Source organism: Watersipora subatra, chromosome 11 (assembly GCF_963576615.1).
Source record: "Watersipora subatra chromosome 11, tzWatSuba1.1, whole genome shotgun sequence".
NCBI lineage: Eukaryota > Metazoa > Bryozoa > Gymnolaemata > Cheilostomatida > Watersiporidae > Watersipora > Watersipora subatra.
In genome coordinates this window covers 35,709,406-35,731,418 of record NC_088718.1, presented here as the reverse complement: position 1 = coordinate 35,731,418, position 22,013 = coordinate 35,709,406, and the positions used below count along the sequence as shown (strand labels likewise).

At 34.0% G+C, this 22,013-nt stretch overlaps 1 protein-coding gene across 1 annotated transcript in view; it reads left to right on the top strand.

Annotated features, from left to right (window-relative positions):
- The window catches only part of LOC137408544 (nucleolus and neural progenitor protein-like), a 52,093-nt gene extending 39,210 nt beyond the window's left edge, over positions 1 to 12,883 (top strand). The window contains exons 7-12 of the mRNA XM_068095108.1: positions 4,968 to 5,072; positions 5,318 to 5,422; positions 5,579 to 5,692; positions 9,609 to 9,695; positions 12,406 to 12,510; positions 12,594 to 12,883. Of these exons, the coding sequence (XP_067951209.1) occupies positions 4,968 to 5,072; positions 5,318 to 5,422; positions 5,579 to 5,692; positions 9,609 to 9,695; positions 12,406 to 12,510; positions 12,594 to 12,652 (575 nt within the window). The 3' untranslated portion in view covers positions 12,653 to 12,883. The remainder of the gene's footprint in view (positions 1 to 4,967; positions 5,073 to 5,317; positions 5,423 to 5,578; positions 5,693 to 9,608; positions 9,696 to 12,405; positions 12,511 to 12,593) is intronic.
- Positions 12,884 to 22,013: the final 9,130 nt, after the last annotated feature.

Below are 22,013 nucleotides of genomic sequence, written 5' to 3'. Positions count from 1 at the left end.
TACATACTGAAACACTTTTACTAATGCAGTTTTAAAGTTCATTAAAAGCGTAGCACAATACTTTTGAGTCTTTACTGTCAGTATTTGGTGTGTCCACCATTATTGGCGATTATCGCTTCAAGTCGCTTCGGCATACTTTCTATCATCTTTCTGCAGTATTCTGCGATGATCTCAGTGCACCAAACACTCTTTATAACCTGTACAAGCTTTGCAATACTTGGTGGCTGTTTTTCTGCTACCTTGTTCTTTAGCACTGTCCAGAGATTTTCAATCGGATTGAGATCCGGGCTGTTGCCGGGCCAATCGAGCTCTGTGGCCCCCACTGGCCCCCACCCCTTGTGCCCTCCTCTGTGGCCTCCCGGCAACAAAGCATGACACAACGTTGTATAATTCAAAGTTCACTTAGTGCAAACCATAGCATCACTTCTCAGCAGCATAGGGAAGATGGGTAGCCCTTACATTGTTTAACCCAGGTAAAACAAGCGTAGTCTCAAACTTTTGTTAAAGGTTGACTTGCAACAAAATTCACATTACCGTTATTTGATATGAAAAGATTCACCATGTCTTACTCTGTTGTGTTGTAGGTGCAAAATATGTGGAAAGGTGATTACAAGCTCTTAAAAGCTCAAAAACGAAAAGCGGCCGTAGATTGGAATCTCTTTATTTTGATGACGTAGCCACAAAATTTGGTTATCGTCTTGTCACGTATGTTCTCACCTGAATTCAAAGGCCAATACAAAGCTCAATATAAAACTTATCGTAGTACTAGTTTATGACAAACACTCCGGGTTTTACCGAAGAGGTAAAACCCGGAGTGTTTGTAAAACCCAGGTAAAACAAACGTGGTCTGAAACTTTTGTTAGAGGTTGACTTGCAAAAAAATTCACATTACCGTTATTTGATATGAAAAAATTCATCATGTCTTACTCTGTCGTGTCGTAGGTGCAAAATATGTGGAAAGGTGATTACAAGCTCTTAAAAGCTCAAAAACGAACAGAAAATCGCAGCCACACGAGACCGCTGTAGTTTGGGTTCGCTTTCCTAAATGGCTCAAATGTGATGTAGTTGTGAGAGATGGTTTCTGTTTACACTTTCTTGCAACCTTATTCGTCGAAATATTTTCACAAATATACTTCACGCATTCGATAAAACTATGTCTATTGTTCTTACACGTCTATTTTATCGTCATTGTAATGCTGTCACTTTTAGCACTGATATCTTATAACTTACCGTAAAAAATCGTTAAACTTTTTAACCTTAGCTCGAAGGAGTACATATAATTGTCTGATAATCATGATGAGCCTGTTGGTCACCTGTGATAATCGAAAAGTGCTGCAAAAATTGTTTGCGAAGTATTGTGTCACATGATCAGAGAACGACTTGATGATTGAATAATGCCGAAACAAAACTGTAAAGTAGCGAGCATCTATATTTGATACGGGCTCTTCGGCAAAGCCCGGAGTGTTTGTCATAAACTAGTACTACGATAAGTTTTATATTGAGCTTTGTATTGGCCTTTGAATTCAGGTGAGAACATACGTGACAAGACGATAATCAAATTTCGTGGTTACGTCATCGAAATAAAGAGATTCCAATCTACGGCCGCTTTTCATTTTTGAGCTTTTAAGAGCTTGTAATCACATGTCCACATATTTGGCACTTACAGCACAACAGAGTAAGACATGGTGAATCTTTTGGTGAATTTTGTTGCAAGTCAACCTTTAATGACTGTATATACATCGTTTAAAACTGAAAGGTTTTTTATATAAAAATGAAAAAATGAAGCATCCAACATGAAATTTTTGCTTTTGACATAACACTCAGCAAAGTGCAATAGCCTAGTTTTAATATGATCTGCCTATTTGTGATACATTTAACCTCATAGTATAGCGGTTTATTGTCTGCTTCCATACTATCGAGAAGTTGTCTAAGCTTCTGTTATTTACCTAAACTTACAAAAGCAGCTGTAAATCACAATTTCCTACAGTAATCACTTTTATTAATTATGTCTGTAAAATTTGATCATTTGTTTGATAGCTAGGAAGGTCACATTTTTATAGCTATCTCTTGATATTAACGACACTGTCGCGTTACACCCCTGTAAACTAACATTTTAATGAGATTTTTCTATTTTGTTACATCTGTTCATATATCTTTTCTGTAGAAATGTTAAGTTAATAAATTCATCCACTATTTACAATTCGATCCACTTTGCTACGAGTTGCTTGAGCTTTTATTTTTGAAATTCATTTTTTACCGCTAAAATCAGTCTGGCCAAGTTTTGTTGACTCAATTTTATTATCTAAAACACATAACATGTGTATAGCATATATATATATATTATATAACATATCTATAGCATATATATATATTATATAACATATGTATAACATATATATATATATCATATAACATATGTATAGCATATATATAATATATAACATATGTATAGCATATATATAATATATAACATACATGTATAACATATATATATAATATATAACATATGTATAGCATATATATAATATATAACATATGTATAACATATATAATGTATAACATATATATAATATATATATGTATACATATATATATTATATATATAGCATAATCACAAAAATAGGTGGTTGAAGAAAGCTTACTAATTGCTGGCGGAAGGATTTTTTGCTAAATATGTGTATTAAGTGTATATTAAGTGTATATTAAGTGTAATTTTTCTGTCTTTGAATACTTCAAATATTAGGCCCGGAGTCATTATAGAATTTCTCACAGTATAGATTTCAAGCACGTTGTTAGTGATTGACAAAACATTTCATACAGCATAAGTACAAAGATCTCTGTTGATACAAAGTCTTTACGCCGGAACTGATAACAATTGGCAATATATACTATGAGCCAGTTTGATAGAGACATTTTGTGTGAAAAACCAGGGGTTCAGGTTGGCAAGGTTTCATCAGACTCCATTATTTTACTTGACGCAATCCTTTGCACCGACCGTCTCTTCTAGTAGCTTTTCTCCTTTATCTCTCTCCAACAAATTTGGTCTTTTGTCTCCTGATATTTAAATCCCTAATCTTTGGCGTCGGCGAGCATGCGCTATGTTCGTCAATAGATGTCGGCTAAACGTGAGACCGCGATGTCCTTTTGTTCTTTCACATTGTTTCTAGGCTTAGATTTAAAAATAGAGCAAAGCTGTTATGGGCGGCTGTTAACAGTTGCTGGTTCTTATCATTGACTACTTGAGCTTTGGATTATGGTGGTTGGATTATGCAAATTGTTGAAGCTTTTACATCAGTTGGTCCTATGAGGTGTGAGAGAGCTTTTACAGTTATACCTAGTAGTTTCAGTAGTCCTGTTTTTTCTAGGCATCTGATGTTTTTAATTATTATTGGGTAGCTGCATATGTTCTTAATTTTGATTGGGTAGCTCCATATGTTCTTAATTGTGATTGGGTAGATTATATACCCTCATTTATTATTGGTTAACGTCGTGGTCTGCATGTTTATGGCATTGCATATTAAAATACTTCTGCAGAAAACACATATGTTGGTAAATTGTAATTCAGCATTTTGCAATTAAGAGATAAGTATAAACACTCATATTGTAAAATCACTACAGCCTAGTATAGCTGGGGTGTGACATATTTTGTGCATTTTGATTGGTCCACGACGAGGATAGCATCATCCTATCAGTAAAACAATTTGTATATTTTGGGTTTAGTTGAGATTGATTCAAACCATAGAATATAGGTGCCTAAGATAAAAGTTAAAACACAAAGCCTTCCTTGGTATAAAACCAAGTTGCAGGAGTTGTTTTATTCCAAAATTATTCATGTCGAAAAACAGTAAAATGGTTATAAGAGGATATGACAAAATAATGTGTAGTCAAGTTTGGTCTAGTCTATTAGTACTAAGCAGTAAGTTCAGTCTGATGAGATTTTAAATTTTTAGTCGATCAGAAAAATTTGAAATAATGTTTTTCGATTAGCTGATTCGCTAGTTTCTAAAATGCTGCAACGAAAAGAACTATGTCTAAAAAATTCATTCGAATGTTTGCACGCTGTATTTTTAAACTATTACAATTGCGAATATGTAATAGATACATATTATTTTCTAACAATATTTTAGCCATTAAAACGTAAAACGGATAGTTTTTGTTATTCAGACATGAAGGCTTTACGGTGCATGACTAACTTAGGATGTTTCCTGACAAGGTCGTCCATGTTGCCGTAGGTTTGTTTTTTCACAGAATGCTTTCTGCCAATTTCATTGGCAGAATAAAATCATTGACGATAAAATCATTGACAAATGAAGCTAATTCATTCAGACTTGGACATATTCCTATAAGACTACATCATATTTTTTTAGTTCCATTGTCTAAGAAAAATTAATAATTCAATTAAATGCAATGAAATGGAAAATTAAATGAAACTGTAACAACAATGTAAAAACTTAAATAATATGTAAGAGTAAAACTAACCAAGTAATAATCAAAGGAGTTTTTTGTAATTTTAGTTTACTTTAACAGAAATTTTTTTGAAAAAGAAAGTTTACTTTAATAGAAATGTAGGTTTAGCAACGCACAGGTTTGGTTGTAGAGTAAGTATTAGAAATATTTGGCATTACTTACTATCACTTACACTAGGTCCAGTTTAAATTAACTTAAATTAGTTTTCTATTTTACCTGAGTACATAGCTGCACATTTGCACATAAATAGCAATGAGTATACAAAGTTATTCGATGCTTACGTTGATTTACACACAATAACATTATTTATTATGGTTGGGATTCTGAAGGCTTCGAGAATGATTTGTTATCAAACACTGAGATTTCACTGTGTTGCATAGACTATATGATCTAGAATACGATTCTGTGGTTCAGGCAGAAACTGGTGGTATTGTAGGAAACATTTAATGTAAAAGAGTAGTTTATTGTTGTAAAATAACCATTTTGTATTGCAGAAAAAGTTACTAAGAAGGAAAAGATGCAGAAAACAGAGGTATGTGATCAGAATCAACAAAAAGCTCCGAATCCTCACGAATTGTTAGCTGAGACAACTGAGACAAAGTCAAGTAAGATCAATCGTTAAGATGGAAGTTTCGCTGTATTATAGTACGTCTATAAGTAGAGTACCAGTAAGTTGCCAGTAAGTGCAAACCAGTGAGTATACAGTACGACATAATAGCACCTTTATTGTTTTTGTAAGAAGCATTTTTCTTGAATTAAAAAGACACTAACAGCATTGTAGGGAACAATTGGGAGTCTATATTGATCAGAGATTGATCAGATATTGATTGATAGTTTTCAATTACAGAGAAGAAGAAGAAAAAGAAGCGAAATGTAAACATGCATAATCAGTCCCCACAAACATCTCTAAATCTGAATGAGTCTTCAGAGCACCATACAACGCAAGTGACATCAAGTGAGATTAAATATCAGCTTGTATGTTACAAAGAAAGATTTCTTTTTGCGAAATTGGGGCCTGTGATGTTATAGAGATGGTTGATATTATTGTAGGACCCCATGCTATTGTACCGAAGAGTGTTTCAATGCTAAAAAAGGCAAGTTTCTATTATAGAGAAAGTCGTAAAGAAAAAGAAGAAACCAAAAGTAGTGACATGTAGTCAGTCCCTGCAAACATCGCCAGGTTTAAATGTATCTTCAGAGGATCATACAACTGAGGAAACATCAAGTAAGACAATAAATTGGGAAAACTTTTAGCCAATAGTTTGTCATTTTATGTATGTCTTTTTTCTTCTGAGCAGTTAACTGCAATTAAGTTTTGCCGATTTAATTTTGAAACATTCTGGCAGTCCGATCACCTGAAACAACAAATATAATCTCAAATGATAGAAAAATATCTTTGCTTTCTGATAATATTTTTGAAAATTGACTCTGTAATAAAAGCTGAATTAGGACAAAATAGTTAATTGTTGAACTAGAATGTTGAGATTCAGTGTTGCTTCCAGGTTTGTTCACACAGTATTGCAGTTGGTGTCGCAATATCTGAGCCGTCTCTTTATGTTTATTAGAGTTAAATCTTTGAAGTATCACATTAAGCAATAAAGACTCGTACCTTGGCAGTCTTGAGTGATGTAAGTCATTGTCAGGTGTGCAGATAAAGCACAGAGAATATGTATGTGCATAAGTATACCCACAATAATGGTAAACTCCTCGAAAGCGAATGATTGGTGCAGGTGGTAGCACACAATGTGGAAAGATGAAAGTCACGAGTTCTAATCCTGCAATGGAATTAAATTTTTTAACTTCCAACCCGTGGCTTCCAACCTATGAATGGACACAGCTTTTATTATAGTATATTTAAACTAGCCTGGTACTCATGCACTCAGATGTGTTCTGCTATTGACAATATACATGTATATGCTAAAAATAGTGTTTTCAGTCTTTCATAGGCATGAAGCGTTTTGTCTAGTTTATTCAAATTTATGCATATGTTGGCTGCTATTGTTAGCAATAAAATGGTAACGCCCTGATTTTGGTAGATATATCTGGTGAGAGAGTCTAGTAGTATTTGTGCATGAAGGAACCATCAAGTAGCAAACTTAACGATTAAAATTATCGACATTGAGAATGACTCTTAGATTCTTTCGATGGACTCACACAAAACTTGATAATTTGAAATAAATATTAAATTTGGTGCTAAAGTTTACCGCGTTATGAAATGAACTGGGCCCCTTTGTTGAAAAATTAAAATTCTCATCTACAATCTTGTTACTCATTGGGAATTTAGTCAATAGCCATAAATTATATATTAACTTAATTCTTTTTGTCTTGATTTTAAATATGTAAATCAAACAGCTGTAAAATTACGTTTTGAATGCTCATAAAATGCTGAAAATGATCATCCGTACAGATATGATCACATCACATACATGTACACCTCATTTGCTTATTTCTTCTTTAGCAATGCCTACAAGACTTGGCTAAAAACAAAGAGTTCAAAAGCATGAATTTCAAAAGCAAGAAATCATCTCTTGAAACTGGATGATATGTAATTCAATCATTTTATTACATTGGTTTGAAAAACTGCATTTAACCATAAAGCTAAAAGCCAAAGCTGTGTACATTTAATGTTACCCTACTTGGACCTATAAATTAATATATTCAGGTCTCATTCATCACAATAACATATTTCATTGAATTTGTTTTGGCGAAATGGTTTGAAAACTAAATTGAGTACATTCTGTTACGACCATGATTGATAGATGGATTGAATTTCAATAAAAATTTCATAAAATCTGTCAGCAGTCTGTCTAACAATTGATCATTTTGGTCATCAACATTTCATGGGAAATGTTAACACCCATAACAGTTGAATGTGAATTGCTCCAACAACGGAGTTTTACTTGTCTTTGTTCTGTTCATTGTGAATGCGTTTGGTCTTTTTTATATAAACCTCTCAGGCCTACACACTTAAATGTACAGTCTAACCTCAGTTTTTCAATCTCTCAGATTTTTCATCCGTGGTTATAAAAGCCCACAAGATATTTAGCAAGTTTTATTTCACATTAGAATAAGGCAAAAGGAGGCTGGGTACAAGATACACTCTCCTTAGCTTCCTTTTTTGCTAGGGCATTTGTGAAAAATTCGGTGTACTTCGTATATTATCAGCTCTCCTGATATACTGTTTATATTGAAAAATTAATGTAAAAATGCTTTCAAAAGGTGATGGTGTAGTTTTAGAATAGATTATTAGTTTATCACTATGATATATCTCAATGAATCTGGCGGTGGTATGTTCAGTAATTGATTATTTTCATCATTAGCATTTCATGGGAAATGTTGACACACCCGTATTAGTTGAATGTTGATACTCATAACACCGATTAAGCTATTCTGACGTTGTTTGTATGTTAGTATCTCTCGCTTGTTTCACTGTTGACAACTTGAATCACAAGTTATTTCATGCCTCATATAAGCTCGCGTGTTTCACATATTTCTTCGAAACTGTTTGTATTCATTTCAAAGTATCCCATACACTGAATAACATTGTTGACTGCGTTGCTTCCTTAAGCATTTAGCTACAAAGCGTCCCATTCCACAGCCCTGTTACCGAGTCACTAGCGATTGGCCCATTAGTTACACTTTACTTGTTAGTAGAACCGTTTTTAAACATAATAGGAAATATTATGTGATTTTCAATAACTCTGACATCAATGGTTATGGGTTTAAGAGCTACATAATATTTTCCTAAATTTTTTTCACAGTTCTGTCTTTTAATAATTGATATATTGCAAGCATTGTAGAATAACGTTCACAGATTTTTAATAGATGTTTTCAGAAGGTATCAGCATTTCTATCATTTGAGATTTTTTTATAATTGAGGTGATCTGACTGCCAGGATGTTGCAAGATTAAAATATGTTTCAAAGAGTTTCAAAGATTAAAAAAGTAAAAGATGTTTCAAGACATAACTTGATCTCGGTTAGAGCGCTCAGATCAAGCGAAAGTGTGATAATGACATATATCATAATAGAGACGCATAACGCTTCAACTTAAATGCAATAGTCGATATCGACTATCTCAACGATAACAACTTGTGATGTCATTTTAGCAAAGAAAATTTACAGTAAAATAGATTTTAAAAATAAAGTATTAAAAATTAATACTAAAAATATACAATCTATATTCTAAATGTTGTAATAAAGTTTATTTGTATATATATGTCAAGTACCAAAGTGACTTCAAAAACTTTGAAGAACCTCAAAACACAAGAATCCTTGACTTCCAAAGTCAAGTATTCTCGTGTTTTGCATGCATTTTGCATTTTAATGAGCGTTTGATGCAAGACTGATATTCCTACGATCACAGCACGTCCTCTCTTGTTTTACCTTTTATGTTTGCCAGCTTTTAGGTTGCAAGTAATATTGTAGCTCAAACATTGACAAAGATTTTCTGGTCATGTTACTGAGGTCATGTTACTGAGGTCACTGGAAGAGTATTTTATAATTCTATTGCTGAAGCTGATTTCTATCACATCAGAATCTATGCTATTTGAAATCTTGATTAATACAAAACTGAACAGAATACATAAAAACCTATTAATACAGACTTAATTGCATGAAAACCTATATTAATATATCCTACTTTTGTATTGTGTGTCTGTCTGTTAGTCTGTGTAAATTCTATACATTTCCATATTTTTCATCTAATTTCATTCAAACTCCAAACACATTGCTCCGTGCCTTCCGCGAGGTCGTTAAAATATTTGGTTTCTGAACTTCATTTTATTCCTGAGAACCAGCCTGTTAAATACCAACCTGCTGGCTATCTGGTTGGAAATTTAAGAAAACCTGGGCGTCACTGAGACTACTTCTCGTTATAACTACAAAATACATTCACAGTAGTCTGAATAACTAATTCAAAATGTTGTTGTCAACGTTTGAGCTGCAATTATATTGAAACTTGAAAGCTGAAAGCCGTAACCGAAAAATAAATTATTAAAAAGAATTATTCAATACAGCATTTTTATTGTAGTTAACTTGTTTGATGTTGTCAAATCAATTCATAGTTAGATGTTCCTACAGGTCTTTAAGTTTACATGTGAGTTGACTTGGTTTATGAGTTACTGTTCTAATCTTTGTACAGAATCCGGCAACAAACTGGTTCATCAGAAGAAAAAGAAGTTGAAATCTCACGTTGCCACAGAATTAGAGATAATCAACTCAACAGATGGTAAGATTTTTCACATGCAATATATAAGAAATAACAAAATGTTACAATAAATGTCAGGCACCTTTTGCCTCGGCAACCGATTGCAACAGTTTACCATCTGTTTAGTAAACCTGTAGAACAAATCAGTTATTTAATGGGAGCAACTCACAAATTAAATTTGTATTTAGATGAGGTACTTGGTGCCCAAAAGACTACCAAACCCTAATAAAGGATTCAATTGTTTGAAAGATTTGTCTTTAATAAATACTAGTACGCTGGCAGTCCTGTGAGCCTAGAGAGATTGTCATGTGTAATAAGTATTTCCATAATTATTCCATAGTATGGCATGGTGGCTGTGTGGTATAGTGGTTAGCGCGCCCGGCTGCAAATTGGGTGTTTTCAAGTTCAACACCAGCGTGAAGTGATTTTTTTCAAATGTTATTACTGGGGCTTTGGACAGACATACGGACACGGCTCTTATTATAGTAAATATTTGCCAACTTGGCCTAGCTTATTATACGGCTGCCAAGATGCGGGGTAAAGCTTTCCCCTTTTAGCAGCAGTCTTTTACTAATAAGATGCAACATTTGTATTTAAGTTTTTTGAGAAAACTTGGCACGTCGCTTGCTTATTTATATCAATAGTTTATAATTATGTTGTTACATGAATCGCTTGGAGGGGAGACTAATTGGCAGACGTTGTTGAATGTTTAATTTGAAAATAAAATGTGGATTTTAGAATACTGCTGAATTGCCTCTGTTATGTGGGATCTGACAGAATAAACAAACCATTTGTAGACAGTTCAATACAAGTGGGCACATTGTTGCTTGTTGGTTTAAAAGGCAGTTTTGTTGACAAATGTGGGCCAGTTTTCATTTATAGTTACAACTGGAATACCAGAAGTCCGCTGTCTAGAATAAACAATAAAAATAACAGTAATGGAAAACAGGTTTAAGCCATTCCATCAGTAATACTTTGCGATAAGATATATTGTTCAGATAAGTTGTACACTGAAAGCAATTTTCTATTATCTTTTAATTTGTATTAGCCATGTAAGCAGTGGTTAAAATGCTGTTAATATGATATTTAGTAACATTCTCAAACAAGATTTCAACCAAATCAGCCAATGAGACACACCGATGCATAACCACTCAAAGTACACACTATCATGCTTATTATGATGCTCATGCAATCGAAAGCATACTCTAAACACATGAATACACAACTTGGTTACGTCTTGGGTGCTGAACAACAGTCAATGTACCCATGGCCTTTTATTCTTCTCCAACATTGTTTACATTGTGGGGAGGATTGTGCACCCGCAGAGTTACAATGCAGTAAGGGTTTCTATGAACATTGGAATGCTGTGCATTAACACATATGCTTTGTTAAAAAAATGTAATTTCATGCCAGAGTTCATAACGGCACACGTCTGTCTTAGTTAGCAGCACCCTTCTAAAATAGGAATGACCGAAATGTAAAAAATGTTTAAAATGGAATAGCTTGCGGGCATTTTTGCTCATCATTCCCAAGTGTCATTTCCATCTTTTGCAAACATGAAACAGTCAATAAAATTTACAATAACAAAACTTGTTGACTTGCGTACCATTTCTATCTTGCGTACGTAGCAAACTTGCGGGTTGACGGCATCGTGGAAACAGGAAACAGTGCACACAAGCAATCCATTTGACTTTTACTGGTATCTGCTAGTGTTTATCAAAGTCTGCTCGTAGCAAGTAAATTAGTCAACAGACTTGTGTGATGCAATATAATTAATATAATGCAATAATATAATTTTAATATATTATAATTACAAAGAAATACTCATATTCTAGTCCTATCACAGATGGAACATGCACCGTGTGCTATATATGTCAGTGGCGGTGACACAATGCATCAAGCCACTGGTAACATTGGCTTCAGAAAACTGCCTCCTTTCATCGAAGATATCAACTATGCAAACACAGAGAAACCCAGCATACTTGACATACCACTCATTGACTTATCATTTCATCCGCCTTTCACAGTTTCACATGGAAACTGATCACCTTGGCATTAACTGGCTATTCACTTTTACCAACATTTGATGTACCGGTGAGATCGGAAAAACTTTGGCAAAAGTATATGAGTACGTGCAGAAAGTTTTGTCGGTGCGCTTTTGCGAACTGCAAGGTCTACAACCACTAAGACATATAGATCAGCCTTCTTTCATACAACTAATTTTTATTTTGCACGCTCCTAGTTCTTATTAGGCATACACTATGTTTCCATGGCACGGTTACTCCCCAAGTTTGTGTCATCCTGCAAGTAAAGCAAGCTTTATTACTCACAAATTTTTACTGAATATTTTATGCTTCAAAAAGATGCGCAAGAAAATGCCGTGCAAGCTATTGTATTTTAAACTTGGTCCACAATTCAGTCATTCATGTTTCGGTTTGAACAGTTCCGAGTCAACAGGCCACTATGTGACTACAAGTTTGAGGTAAGTTATCAATAAATTTTGCATTCAAAAGGGTTAATGTTGCACCGCCGAAGGAGAGTACAAAATATAGGTGACATTCGATTTGCCTGTGAAATGGTTTATCTTAACATTCTAATGAGGTGGTTGAAAAATACAACACCACTCTTTATTTGAGCGTCACCTCTAATAAAACACCGCTCTAACGCAAGGTTTCAAAAATCGAGTGTTCAAATGAATGTGTTTCGGTAACTATTTTATTTCTGTCAGCAGAAAGAGGCCCCAAAGTTGTGATAAAAAGGAAGAAAACTAGCACAGGAGTTGTGGAGTCTCATCCTAAAAAGCTGAAGATAAAAAGCAAGCAAATAAATAAACAAGGTACGAGATTAGAGGTACTTCCTTATTTATCATTTTTCATAAGAATTTAGTAAATAACTGACTTATATCGCTAAATGTTACAGACAAGCGGAGCAGGGCAACTCAAGTTTCAAAGAAGAAGAAAAAATTGCTCTCTCACTGATGCGTGGAAAATGCTGGCATTTGACACTGAGACAGTTGGGTAGACATTCTTGGTCGGTCTCTTTGCCAACATAATAAATGACTTTTTCACATTTTTTAAATTGTAGTTTTGTAAGTCAACGCAATAACCGATAGTGTCATGAAAGTTGGCTGAGTTGTGCTGTATTACAAGGTTGTCGGTGAATGAATTACGCTGCCGACTTTCCTTTTACAGTTTGGCAGAACAAACAACTATGTTATCTCTCTGTTATAATAGATTTAACGTAGCCAGCTACAACTTGTTCCGATTACATTTTCGACTGACTTTGATTTTTATGTCACGAAAATAAAAGATATAATAAATTTTTTTTTACAAAAACCTGTTGTTGATGGATTAAGATAAAATTTTAAGGTGTACTAAATATTTTTTACAAAAGCTGATTCTCCAGTTATTGACGGGAGTTGGTAAGTCTTCTGCTTATCAGCTCTTCAGCAGGAGGTTCTCCTTCAGCAGGAGATTCTCTCTCATTTCTAGTTTCTTTAGTACAAGGTTTAGGCTTATTTTAAGCTTTTGTTTTCAAGTTTATCTCTCCTTTTTGGACATGGCATATGTGTAAAACCTTTCCATTATAAAAATCATAGTACTCATGGAAAGAAAATTTCGTGGAAATTGTATTTTTTTCCATAAAATTCATAAAAAAACTCATGGAAATTTCTTACATTCACTACTCATTTGGCACCATCATCTAACAATATTTTTCATTGATTTGAAATCGCTTATAAAACATTATTTGATTGCTAGCAATTACTTGATAAGCAAACAAAGTTGGGGAACATGCCTTGAAAATGCACAGCTAACTGTAAAGATATGTAACATACATAAAATCCAAACACTCTAACAATTTATGTGAACTATCCATATATCTTGTCTCTCTGATAATCAATCTATCACTCCGCTAAGCAACCTATATCAAAGATGAACTTAGTAAAATTTTAGTGGATTTCATCAGAAAGTATCGGTAATTTTCTATCATTTGGATTGTTTTTGATGTTTGAGTTGATCTGACTGCCAGGATGTTTCAAGATTAAAATCGACAAAACTTGATCTTGGTTAAAAGATCAGATTCAGCGAAAGTGCGATTATGACGTCTATCGTTGCAATAGTTGGTATCGACTATTGTGATCAAGTTGCATCATTACGGTCTCTATTCTGTCATTCTCTTTGCGACTATATATGTCATAATTACACCTTTGCTTGATCTGAGCGTTTTAACCGCGGCCAGATTTTGTTGATTTTAAACTTGAAACATACTGGCAGTCGGATCACCTCAAACATCAGCAACAATCATAGATGACAGATAAATACCCATACTTTCTGATAAAATCTACTAAAATGTTGTGTAAGTTCATCTTTAGACTCTCAACATAAAGCACTCCATATGTATCTAAACAACTTGCCCAATCAAAATGGCATATATTCAAGACAATCTTAGCAATCCTTCTCCAATGGAAAGGCCAAACTTGCTTGTACATGAATAACTAGACGGAAGCTGGAGGAATGCTGTGTGCTACACGGCATGTCACTTATGCAATATCATAGCTGATACTGAGTCTTGTAAACCTTCATGAATAGTAGACCACACGAACTCTCCATATATATTGTCACTTTGATAAGCTTGGCAGAGGAAGGCAGTGATTGTCTCTGGAGGATGGTGTGACTCGTTTCTGGAATCTCAATCAGAGACGCTCCTAACAGGTGAGTCACAAGGTGACTCATTCGTTGTGAACAGGTCCAGTTAATCGTCCACTTGCTAAGCAGGTGCTATAAGAGTTATAAGGTCCATTGGTCTGATTCCAACTCTGAATCAGACCAATGGACCTTGGACCAATGGAGTGAAAAGTTTCAACGCATTTAAAGAATTAGTTTTAAAATGTCTGGTAGTTGTAACACATTTTAAGCACAGCTTGTTTTAGGTCTCAATTTGCGCAATCTACATTTGCTGGTTGAAATAATAGCTAGTAGTGCCATAAGTTTACCTATTTGTTTGGTCTAGATATTTTGAAACACATCCTAGGAAAGCAGTTAAATACTAATAACGATTTCATTAATCAGAATCTATATATATATAAATCTCAGTGTTTGTCTTTTTGTGCACCTTGTGTCCAGTTATAGCGATTGAAATCTAAAAATGAAAAATCCATATCGCAGAGGTTTTGATCTTTGCACTTTTTATTCACAAGACGACAAGCTAACCCATTAAAGATTGACTTGCAACAAAATTCACATTACAGTTATTTGGTATCATAAGATTCACCATGTCTTACTCTGTTGTGTTGTAGGTGCAAAATATATGGGAATGTGATTACAATCTCTTAAAAGCTAAAAAGCGAACAGTTAATCGCAGCCACACGAGGCCGCCGTATTTTGGATTCGCTTTCCAAAATGGCTCAAATGGGACGTAGTTGTTACAGGATGGTTTCCGTTTACACTTTCATGCAACCTTCTTTGTCGAAATATTTTTACAAATATACTTCACGCATTCATAAAACCCTGTCTATTGTTCTTACGCGTCTGTTTTATCGCCATTGTAATGCTGTCACTTTTAGCACTGATATCTTTTAACCTACCGTAAGAAATCGTTAAACTTTTTAACCTTAGCTCGAAGGAGTATATATCATTGTCTGATAATCATGGCGAGCCTGTTGGTCACATGTGATAATCGAAAAGTGTTGCAAAAATTATTTTCGAAGTATTGGGTCACATGATCAGATTACGACTTGACGATTAGTTCAAGCCGAAACAAAACTGCAAAGTAACGAGCATCTATATTTGATACGGAGTCTTCGGTAAAACCCGAAGTGTTTGTCATAAACTAGTGCTACGATAAGTTCATATTGAGCCTTTTATTGGCCTTTCAATTCACGTGAGAACATCATGTGACAAGACGATAACCAAACTGTAATGAATATGTCAGATAAATAAAGAGATTCCAATCTATGGCGCCTTTTCGTTTTTGAGCTTTTAAAAGCTTGTAATCACATTTACACGTATTTGGCACCTACAACACAACAGAGTAAGACATGGTCAATTTTTTGATACCAAATAACTGTAATGTGAATTTTGTTTCAAGTCAACCTTTAAGCTACACAGATTACTCAAATTAGCCACTGGCGACTACATTATACCTGCCACTGTTTATAAGCTGTTTTTAATACCCATGCAACGCCGGACATTCAGGTAGTACATATGTAAACCTCTTGATTCTATTTTATACAAATAAAGGTTGTGCAGCGGTTATCGTAATTAAGTAACCTCTTAAAATAAGCACACTGTATGTTATTATTTCAAAGTTAAGTATATATGAGATAAATTATATCTCATATAATTATACTAAACTATGAATTGATAAAGTTTTTACTAATACAGTCAAACATGGAATACTCGAACTTCACGGGACCGAGCGAAAGTGTTCGAATTAACAGAGCGTCCAAGTTATCAGAGCACTGTCACAAGTCCATGTATTATTGTTATGTATTATTGTTTATTAGTAGATACATGTACATATACAAACTATAATATAAATCAAAAGCACAAATGGCGTGTTTCAAATTAAATGCTTCTAATGTAAAGTTTAAAACGTCTTTATCAAAAAGTATAGAGATTTTTCTATCACTTGATATTGGTTCGTTGTTTGAGGTGATGTTATTGCCAGGATGTTTTTTAGATTGACATTGGCAAAACTTGATCGTTGTTGAAATGCTCAAAAGAAAAGACATCTTTTTCTTTTGAGCGTTTTACCCCCGATCAATTTTGCCGATTTTTCTTGAAGTTTATGCAAAGATTCCCTCACTTTACCTCGCTTCCGAAGGGCGATCGCTAAGCGGATGTTTGGTATAAATCAAATTTCACGAAACCTTTAGAAAAGTCGTTGACAAAAATATTTTGCCGATAGTGGTAATAACGATGCTTATGAATTACGAAAGGTTGAGGTTCACCTCTATGGCTTGGAATAAAGTGATTTTCTAAAGCGATAACAACCGTTTCGGTAGTTGTTGGGCAAAAAACAGTTCGAGTTAACAGTGTTGAGTTCGAGTTATCTATAGCAATTTATCATTACATGGGAACGGACCAAAGAAACTGTGCGAATTAACCATGTGTTTGAGCTATCCGTGGGCGAGTTATCCATGGTTGACTGTATGTGATATGCATATTAGTAAAAAACTAAGATTGTTCCACATATAAGCTCTTTTCTGGAGGATCTCGGAGCTTTGATCCCCACATTACCACCGGACACAATAATTGTAGGTGACATTAATATCGATCTCGGTCCCGAAAATATTCTTGACATAAACTCATTCAATTATGAAAACTTGTTAACATCATATGGTTTTTGCAACACAATTTTAACTGCGACAAGACTAGGTAGTACCAAAAATAGCCTTATAGACCACATAGCAACTAACCGGGTTGACTCTAACATAAACTCTGCAACAATAGATTTTAATATTTCTGACCATCAACCAGTTTTTGCATCAATTGAGTTTAAAATCAAAATTCCCAAGCGTTCAAATTTATCCATTTTCATTATTGACTATGATCAGCTAGCAATCAAGCTTGCTGAACAAGATTGGCGGGCGATAATGGATTGCTCTGATGTTAACAAAAGCTTTGAATCCTTTTCTTTGTCGTTCCAAAATTTAATAAAAATAGCTGGGAAGAAAAAATTAATTTCCACAAATCAGAAAAAGCTCAACTTTTTAAAACCTTGGATGAATCACCATCTACTTAAACAGATAAATAAGCGAAGAAAATTGCACATTAAATGCAAAAAAGAACCTTTCAATACTTCGCTCCACACCTCTTACCACAGTTTCAGAAATTTAGTCACAAATGAAATTAAAACTGCGAAGACTAAATTCTATAAAAAAGAATTTGATAAATGTAAAAATAATCAAAACGAAAAGTGGAAATTCATAAACAGATTGTTAAATAGAGACTCTAAAAATTCAGATAGCCCAACGAGCATAAACAAAGATGGAAAACTCCTAACAGACTCGCAAGATATAGCTGAGACCTTAAATGATCATTTCGTAAATGTTGGTAATAAACTGGCCAATGAGTTGCCACTTTCCGATATTCACTTTTCTAAATTTATGGACAACTGTGTAAATGATATTGATTTTAGCTTCCAGATAATTGACCCCTACCAAACACTGCAAATAATTGATTCTTTCAGTCTTCCTAAAGCAACCGGCTATGATAGGATTTCTCTCCGTGCAATAAAAGAAAATAAACTAGTCCTAATTCCAGTTTTAACACATCTTATAAATCTTGTTATACAACAATCTAATTTCCCAAATTGTTTAAAAATAGCTCGCGTGACTCCATTATTTAAAAAAGGAAATAGAACAGATCCATCTAATTACCGGCCCATTTCCATTCTTCCTGCTTTATCAAAAATTTTAGAGAAATGTTTGTCTTTGCAAATACGGGATTTTTTAGAAACCAATAACATCTTGTCGCCTAAACAATTTGGTTTTAGAAAAGGTAAAAGCACCACTACAGCAATAAACAGTCTAATGGAATTTTTATATACTAATTTAGATCAAAGTAATATAACTCAGGGCGTATTTTTGGATTTTTCAAAGGCATTCGATACGATTAATCACAAAATTTTAATTGACAAACTTTTTTACTACAATTTTAGTGTAAAGTCTTCCTCTCTTATTCAAAGTTATCTCCAAAATAGATTTCAATTTACCAAAACAGATACTGATTGTTCGCAAATGAGGGCAATTACGATTGGTGTCCCACAAGGATCAATTTTAGGACCCCTCTTATTTTTAATTTTTATAAATGACTTAGTAAATGCTGCACCTGCTTTGGATTGTATTTTATTCGCAGATGACACCAATATATTTTCAACAGATAATTCTAAACTCCAAGAGGAATTAAATATTATTAATGAATGGTGCCTATCAAACAGACTCATTTCAAACAACAGTAAAACATTTCAAGTAGTTTTCAAAAATCCGTCTAAAAACACTCAAAATTATAATCTAAGCCTTTCTTTAAACAATTCTCAACTACAAATCAAAGATTCGACTCAATTTTTAGGTATCACGTTAGACAACAACTTGACTTTTAAAAAACACATCCAAAGCCTCATCAAAAAACTTAATTACATATTACTAATATTACGTTTCATTCGCCCCTACCTAGACAAATCAACCATGATCAATTTGTACTACAGTTTTTTCTATTCTCTTTTAATTTATGGAATCGAGTTTTGGGGCCACGGCAACAAAACTGATTTAAACAAACTTTTAATCATGCAAAAAAAGGCAATCAGAATAATACTCAATTTTAAACCAAATCAAACAGTTTCCAAAAATTTTAAAATTTTAAAAATAATGCCAATTGAAATTTTATTCCAGTATCGCCTGCTAATGTTTTTAACAAATTCTTTCCCCATGGAAGAGTTGCAAGATTTTATGATAGATCATTGTCAAGATACCCGTTTAAAAAGTAAAAATCAATTAAAGTTGAAAAAGTGTTTGTCTTCTAAGGGACAGAGATCGATATTTTTTAGTGCAATGAAATTATATAATAAATTTTTGAGTGATTGTGCGGGCTCTGCTCCGGGTCAGCTGAAGGCGAAGTTGGTAGAGCGCCTGTGGGCGTCCTGGGACTGTCCTTCCTGACTCTGGTGCTCCGGAGTGTGCGCTTATCGCTGATTCTGTTTCTTTTCCTACTGCTTGCTGGGGCTGCCTTGACTCTAGCCTCTGGCTATCTGGCATGTCCTATTGCTACTCTGTGTATTTTTTTTACTCATATTGTCATGTTATTATTACGCAATAAAAATCAAACCAAACCAAACCATAAATATTATGAGATATCAACTGATATTTACCTTTTGGCCTGGTGTTGGTATCGGTATCTGCACATGACAAAAATTCAATAAATTTGGCCAAATTTAACATCGTTTTGGTACATATGTGTACATCTAATAAGTTGTGGGCCTTGGGAGTCTTAGTCGCTCCTTAATATTCAGTTGGACAGACATTATTATTAATCACAGAGTAGGGTAAAATGGGTGCACAATAAATATATTATATTTCTTGAGAATACTTCTGGTGACAGTGGAAGTGTCTACCAAGCTTGCTTCTCTAATTTGTTTGTATATTATCTGGGATGTATCTTATATTTGTACGTATATAATATATATCATATATATATTATATCAAATTTGTATGTATGGTCTGGTATAATAAAGTAAGTGAGTTTATACCATGAATGACAAAGAACAGGAAAGAAGTTAATAGGTGGTCCCATATTATGATCACTACTACCGTGAAGAGCTTGTATGTTAGATCATCTCAAACAATTATGAAACAAACACAAAGAAACATTGCAAACTAGTACCCAGGCAGTACCGTGAAGATCTTGTATGTCAGATCATCTCAAACAATTATGAAACAAACACAATAAAACATTGCAAACTAGTACCCAGGCAGTACTGTGAAGTTCTTGTATGTTAGATCATCTCAAACAATTATGAAACAAACACAAAGAAACATTGCAAACTAGTACCCAGGCAGTACCGTGAAGATCTTGTATGTCAGATCATCTCAAACAATTATGAAACAAACACAATAAAACATTGCAAACTAGTACCCAGGCAGTACTGTGAAGTTCTTGTATGTTAGATCATCTCAAACAATTATGAAACAAACACAAAGAAACATTGCAAACTAGTACCCAGGCAGTACCGTGAAGATCTTGTATGTCAGATCATCTCAAACAATTATGAAACAAACACAATGAAACATTGCAAACTAGTACCCAGGCAGTACCGTGAAGATCTTGTATGGTCAGATCATCTCAAACAATTATGAAACAAACACAATAAAACATTGCAAACTAGTACCCAGGCAGTACTGTGAAGATCTTGTATGTTAGATCATCTCAAACAATTATGAAACAAACACAAAGAAACATTGAAAACTAGTACCCAGGCAGTACCCTGAAGATCTTGTATGTCAGATCATCTCAAACAATTATGAAACAAACACAATAAAACATTGCAAACTAGTACCCAGGCAGTACTGTGAAGATCTTGTATGTTAGATCATCTCAAACAATTATGAAACAAACACAAAGAAACATTGCAAACTAGTACCCAGGCAGTACTGTGAAGATCTTGTATGTCAGATCATCTCAAACAATTATGAAACAAACACAATAAAACATTGCAAACTAGTACCCAGGCAGTACTGTGAAGAGCATCATCATATGTAATCAGTATGTGCACAATTATTCCATGGTGCTGCAAGGTTGTCCAGTGATGCAGTTTGTATATAAAACTCAGATATGTGAGTTCAATTTCTGTGCGGGGCAATTTCTTTTTCCTAATGCTCCTAGTATGACTTCAGATCGACGAATGGATCCGGCTCTTATTAAAGTAAAAGCTTTAGAATATTTATCTATTTTATGTGTCCTTCATTTCCAATCACTACGGTAACAGCTCAGTTTAAGTCATATAGCATATTGACGCTCATATGTACTAAAAATATCAAAGCTTCCAATGATCGCTACTTTACGGTCGCTTTTATTTTTATCACAAAAAACATATTAGTATTGGCTGATAACCGGGATTGATATTAGTCACAAATATATGATTATGTGACTCACCCACAATTGAATGATGTCATGATTAAATTATTTTATTTAATGTTCCATTACCTTATTAAGATAACGGTGGATGATGAACTGAAAGATTAGCTAAAATTGTGACGAACTTATGCATCGTTGGTGTTCTTTGTATCACCAGCCCCGATCTTGTCGTGAAAGCCTGGACCTTAGCTGATGTAGACTGAGGTCCAAAAAAACCATTCACAGTTTAATCATAATAAATTAGCGAGACAGAACTACCTCTTTCCTCCACCCCACCAATTCCACCAACCCGTAAGGGAAATTCAAAACACCAACTCAAAAGATTTCAAGGTATGAGAAATCCTTGGCCAGTGCTAGGACCACCCAAAATAGCTCAATCATTTCTGGCAGTTTGTTTCAAAAACTGTGAAATGATTCAAGCATTCTTAATAATGGCAGAAAAACATATTACATATATATATTACATTCTGTTTCTAATTGCAAATAACACAAATTAATGATAGGACCAATCTTGAAAATGAATGACAGCCGTCAGATACATGTAAAAAAGAAAACAAATACTTTTCATGAATTTGACCAAATATTTTGTATATCCATTGAAAGTTGAATTTAAGTATTTATGTTCAAAATTTTCTTGTTTGTTAATTGGGAAGCTAAAAATTTTGCCTCAGATCTCATTGTTTTTGAGTTATTTCATGATTGGTTT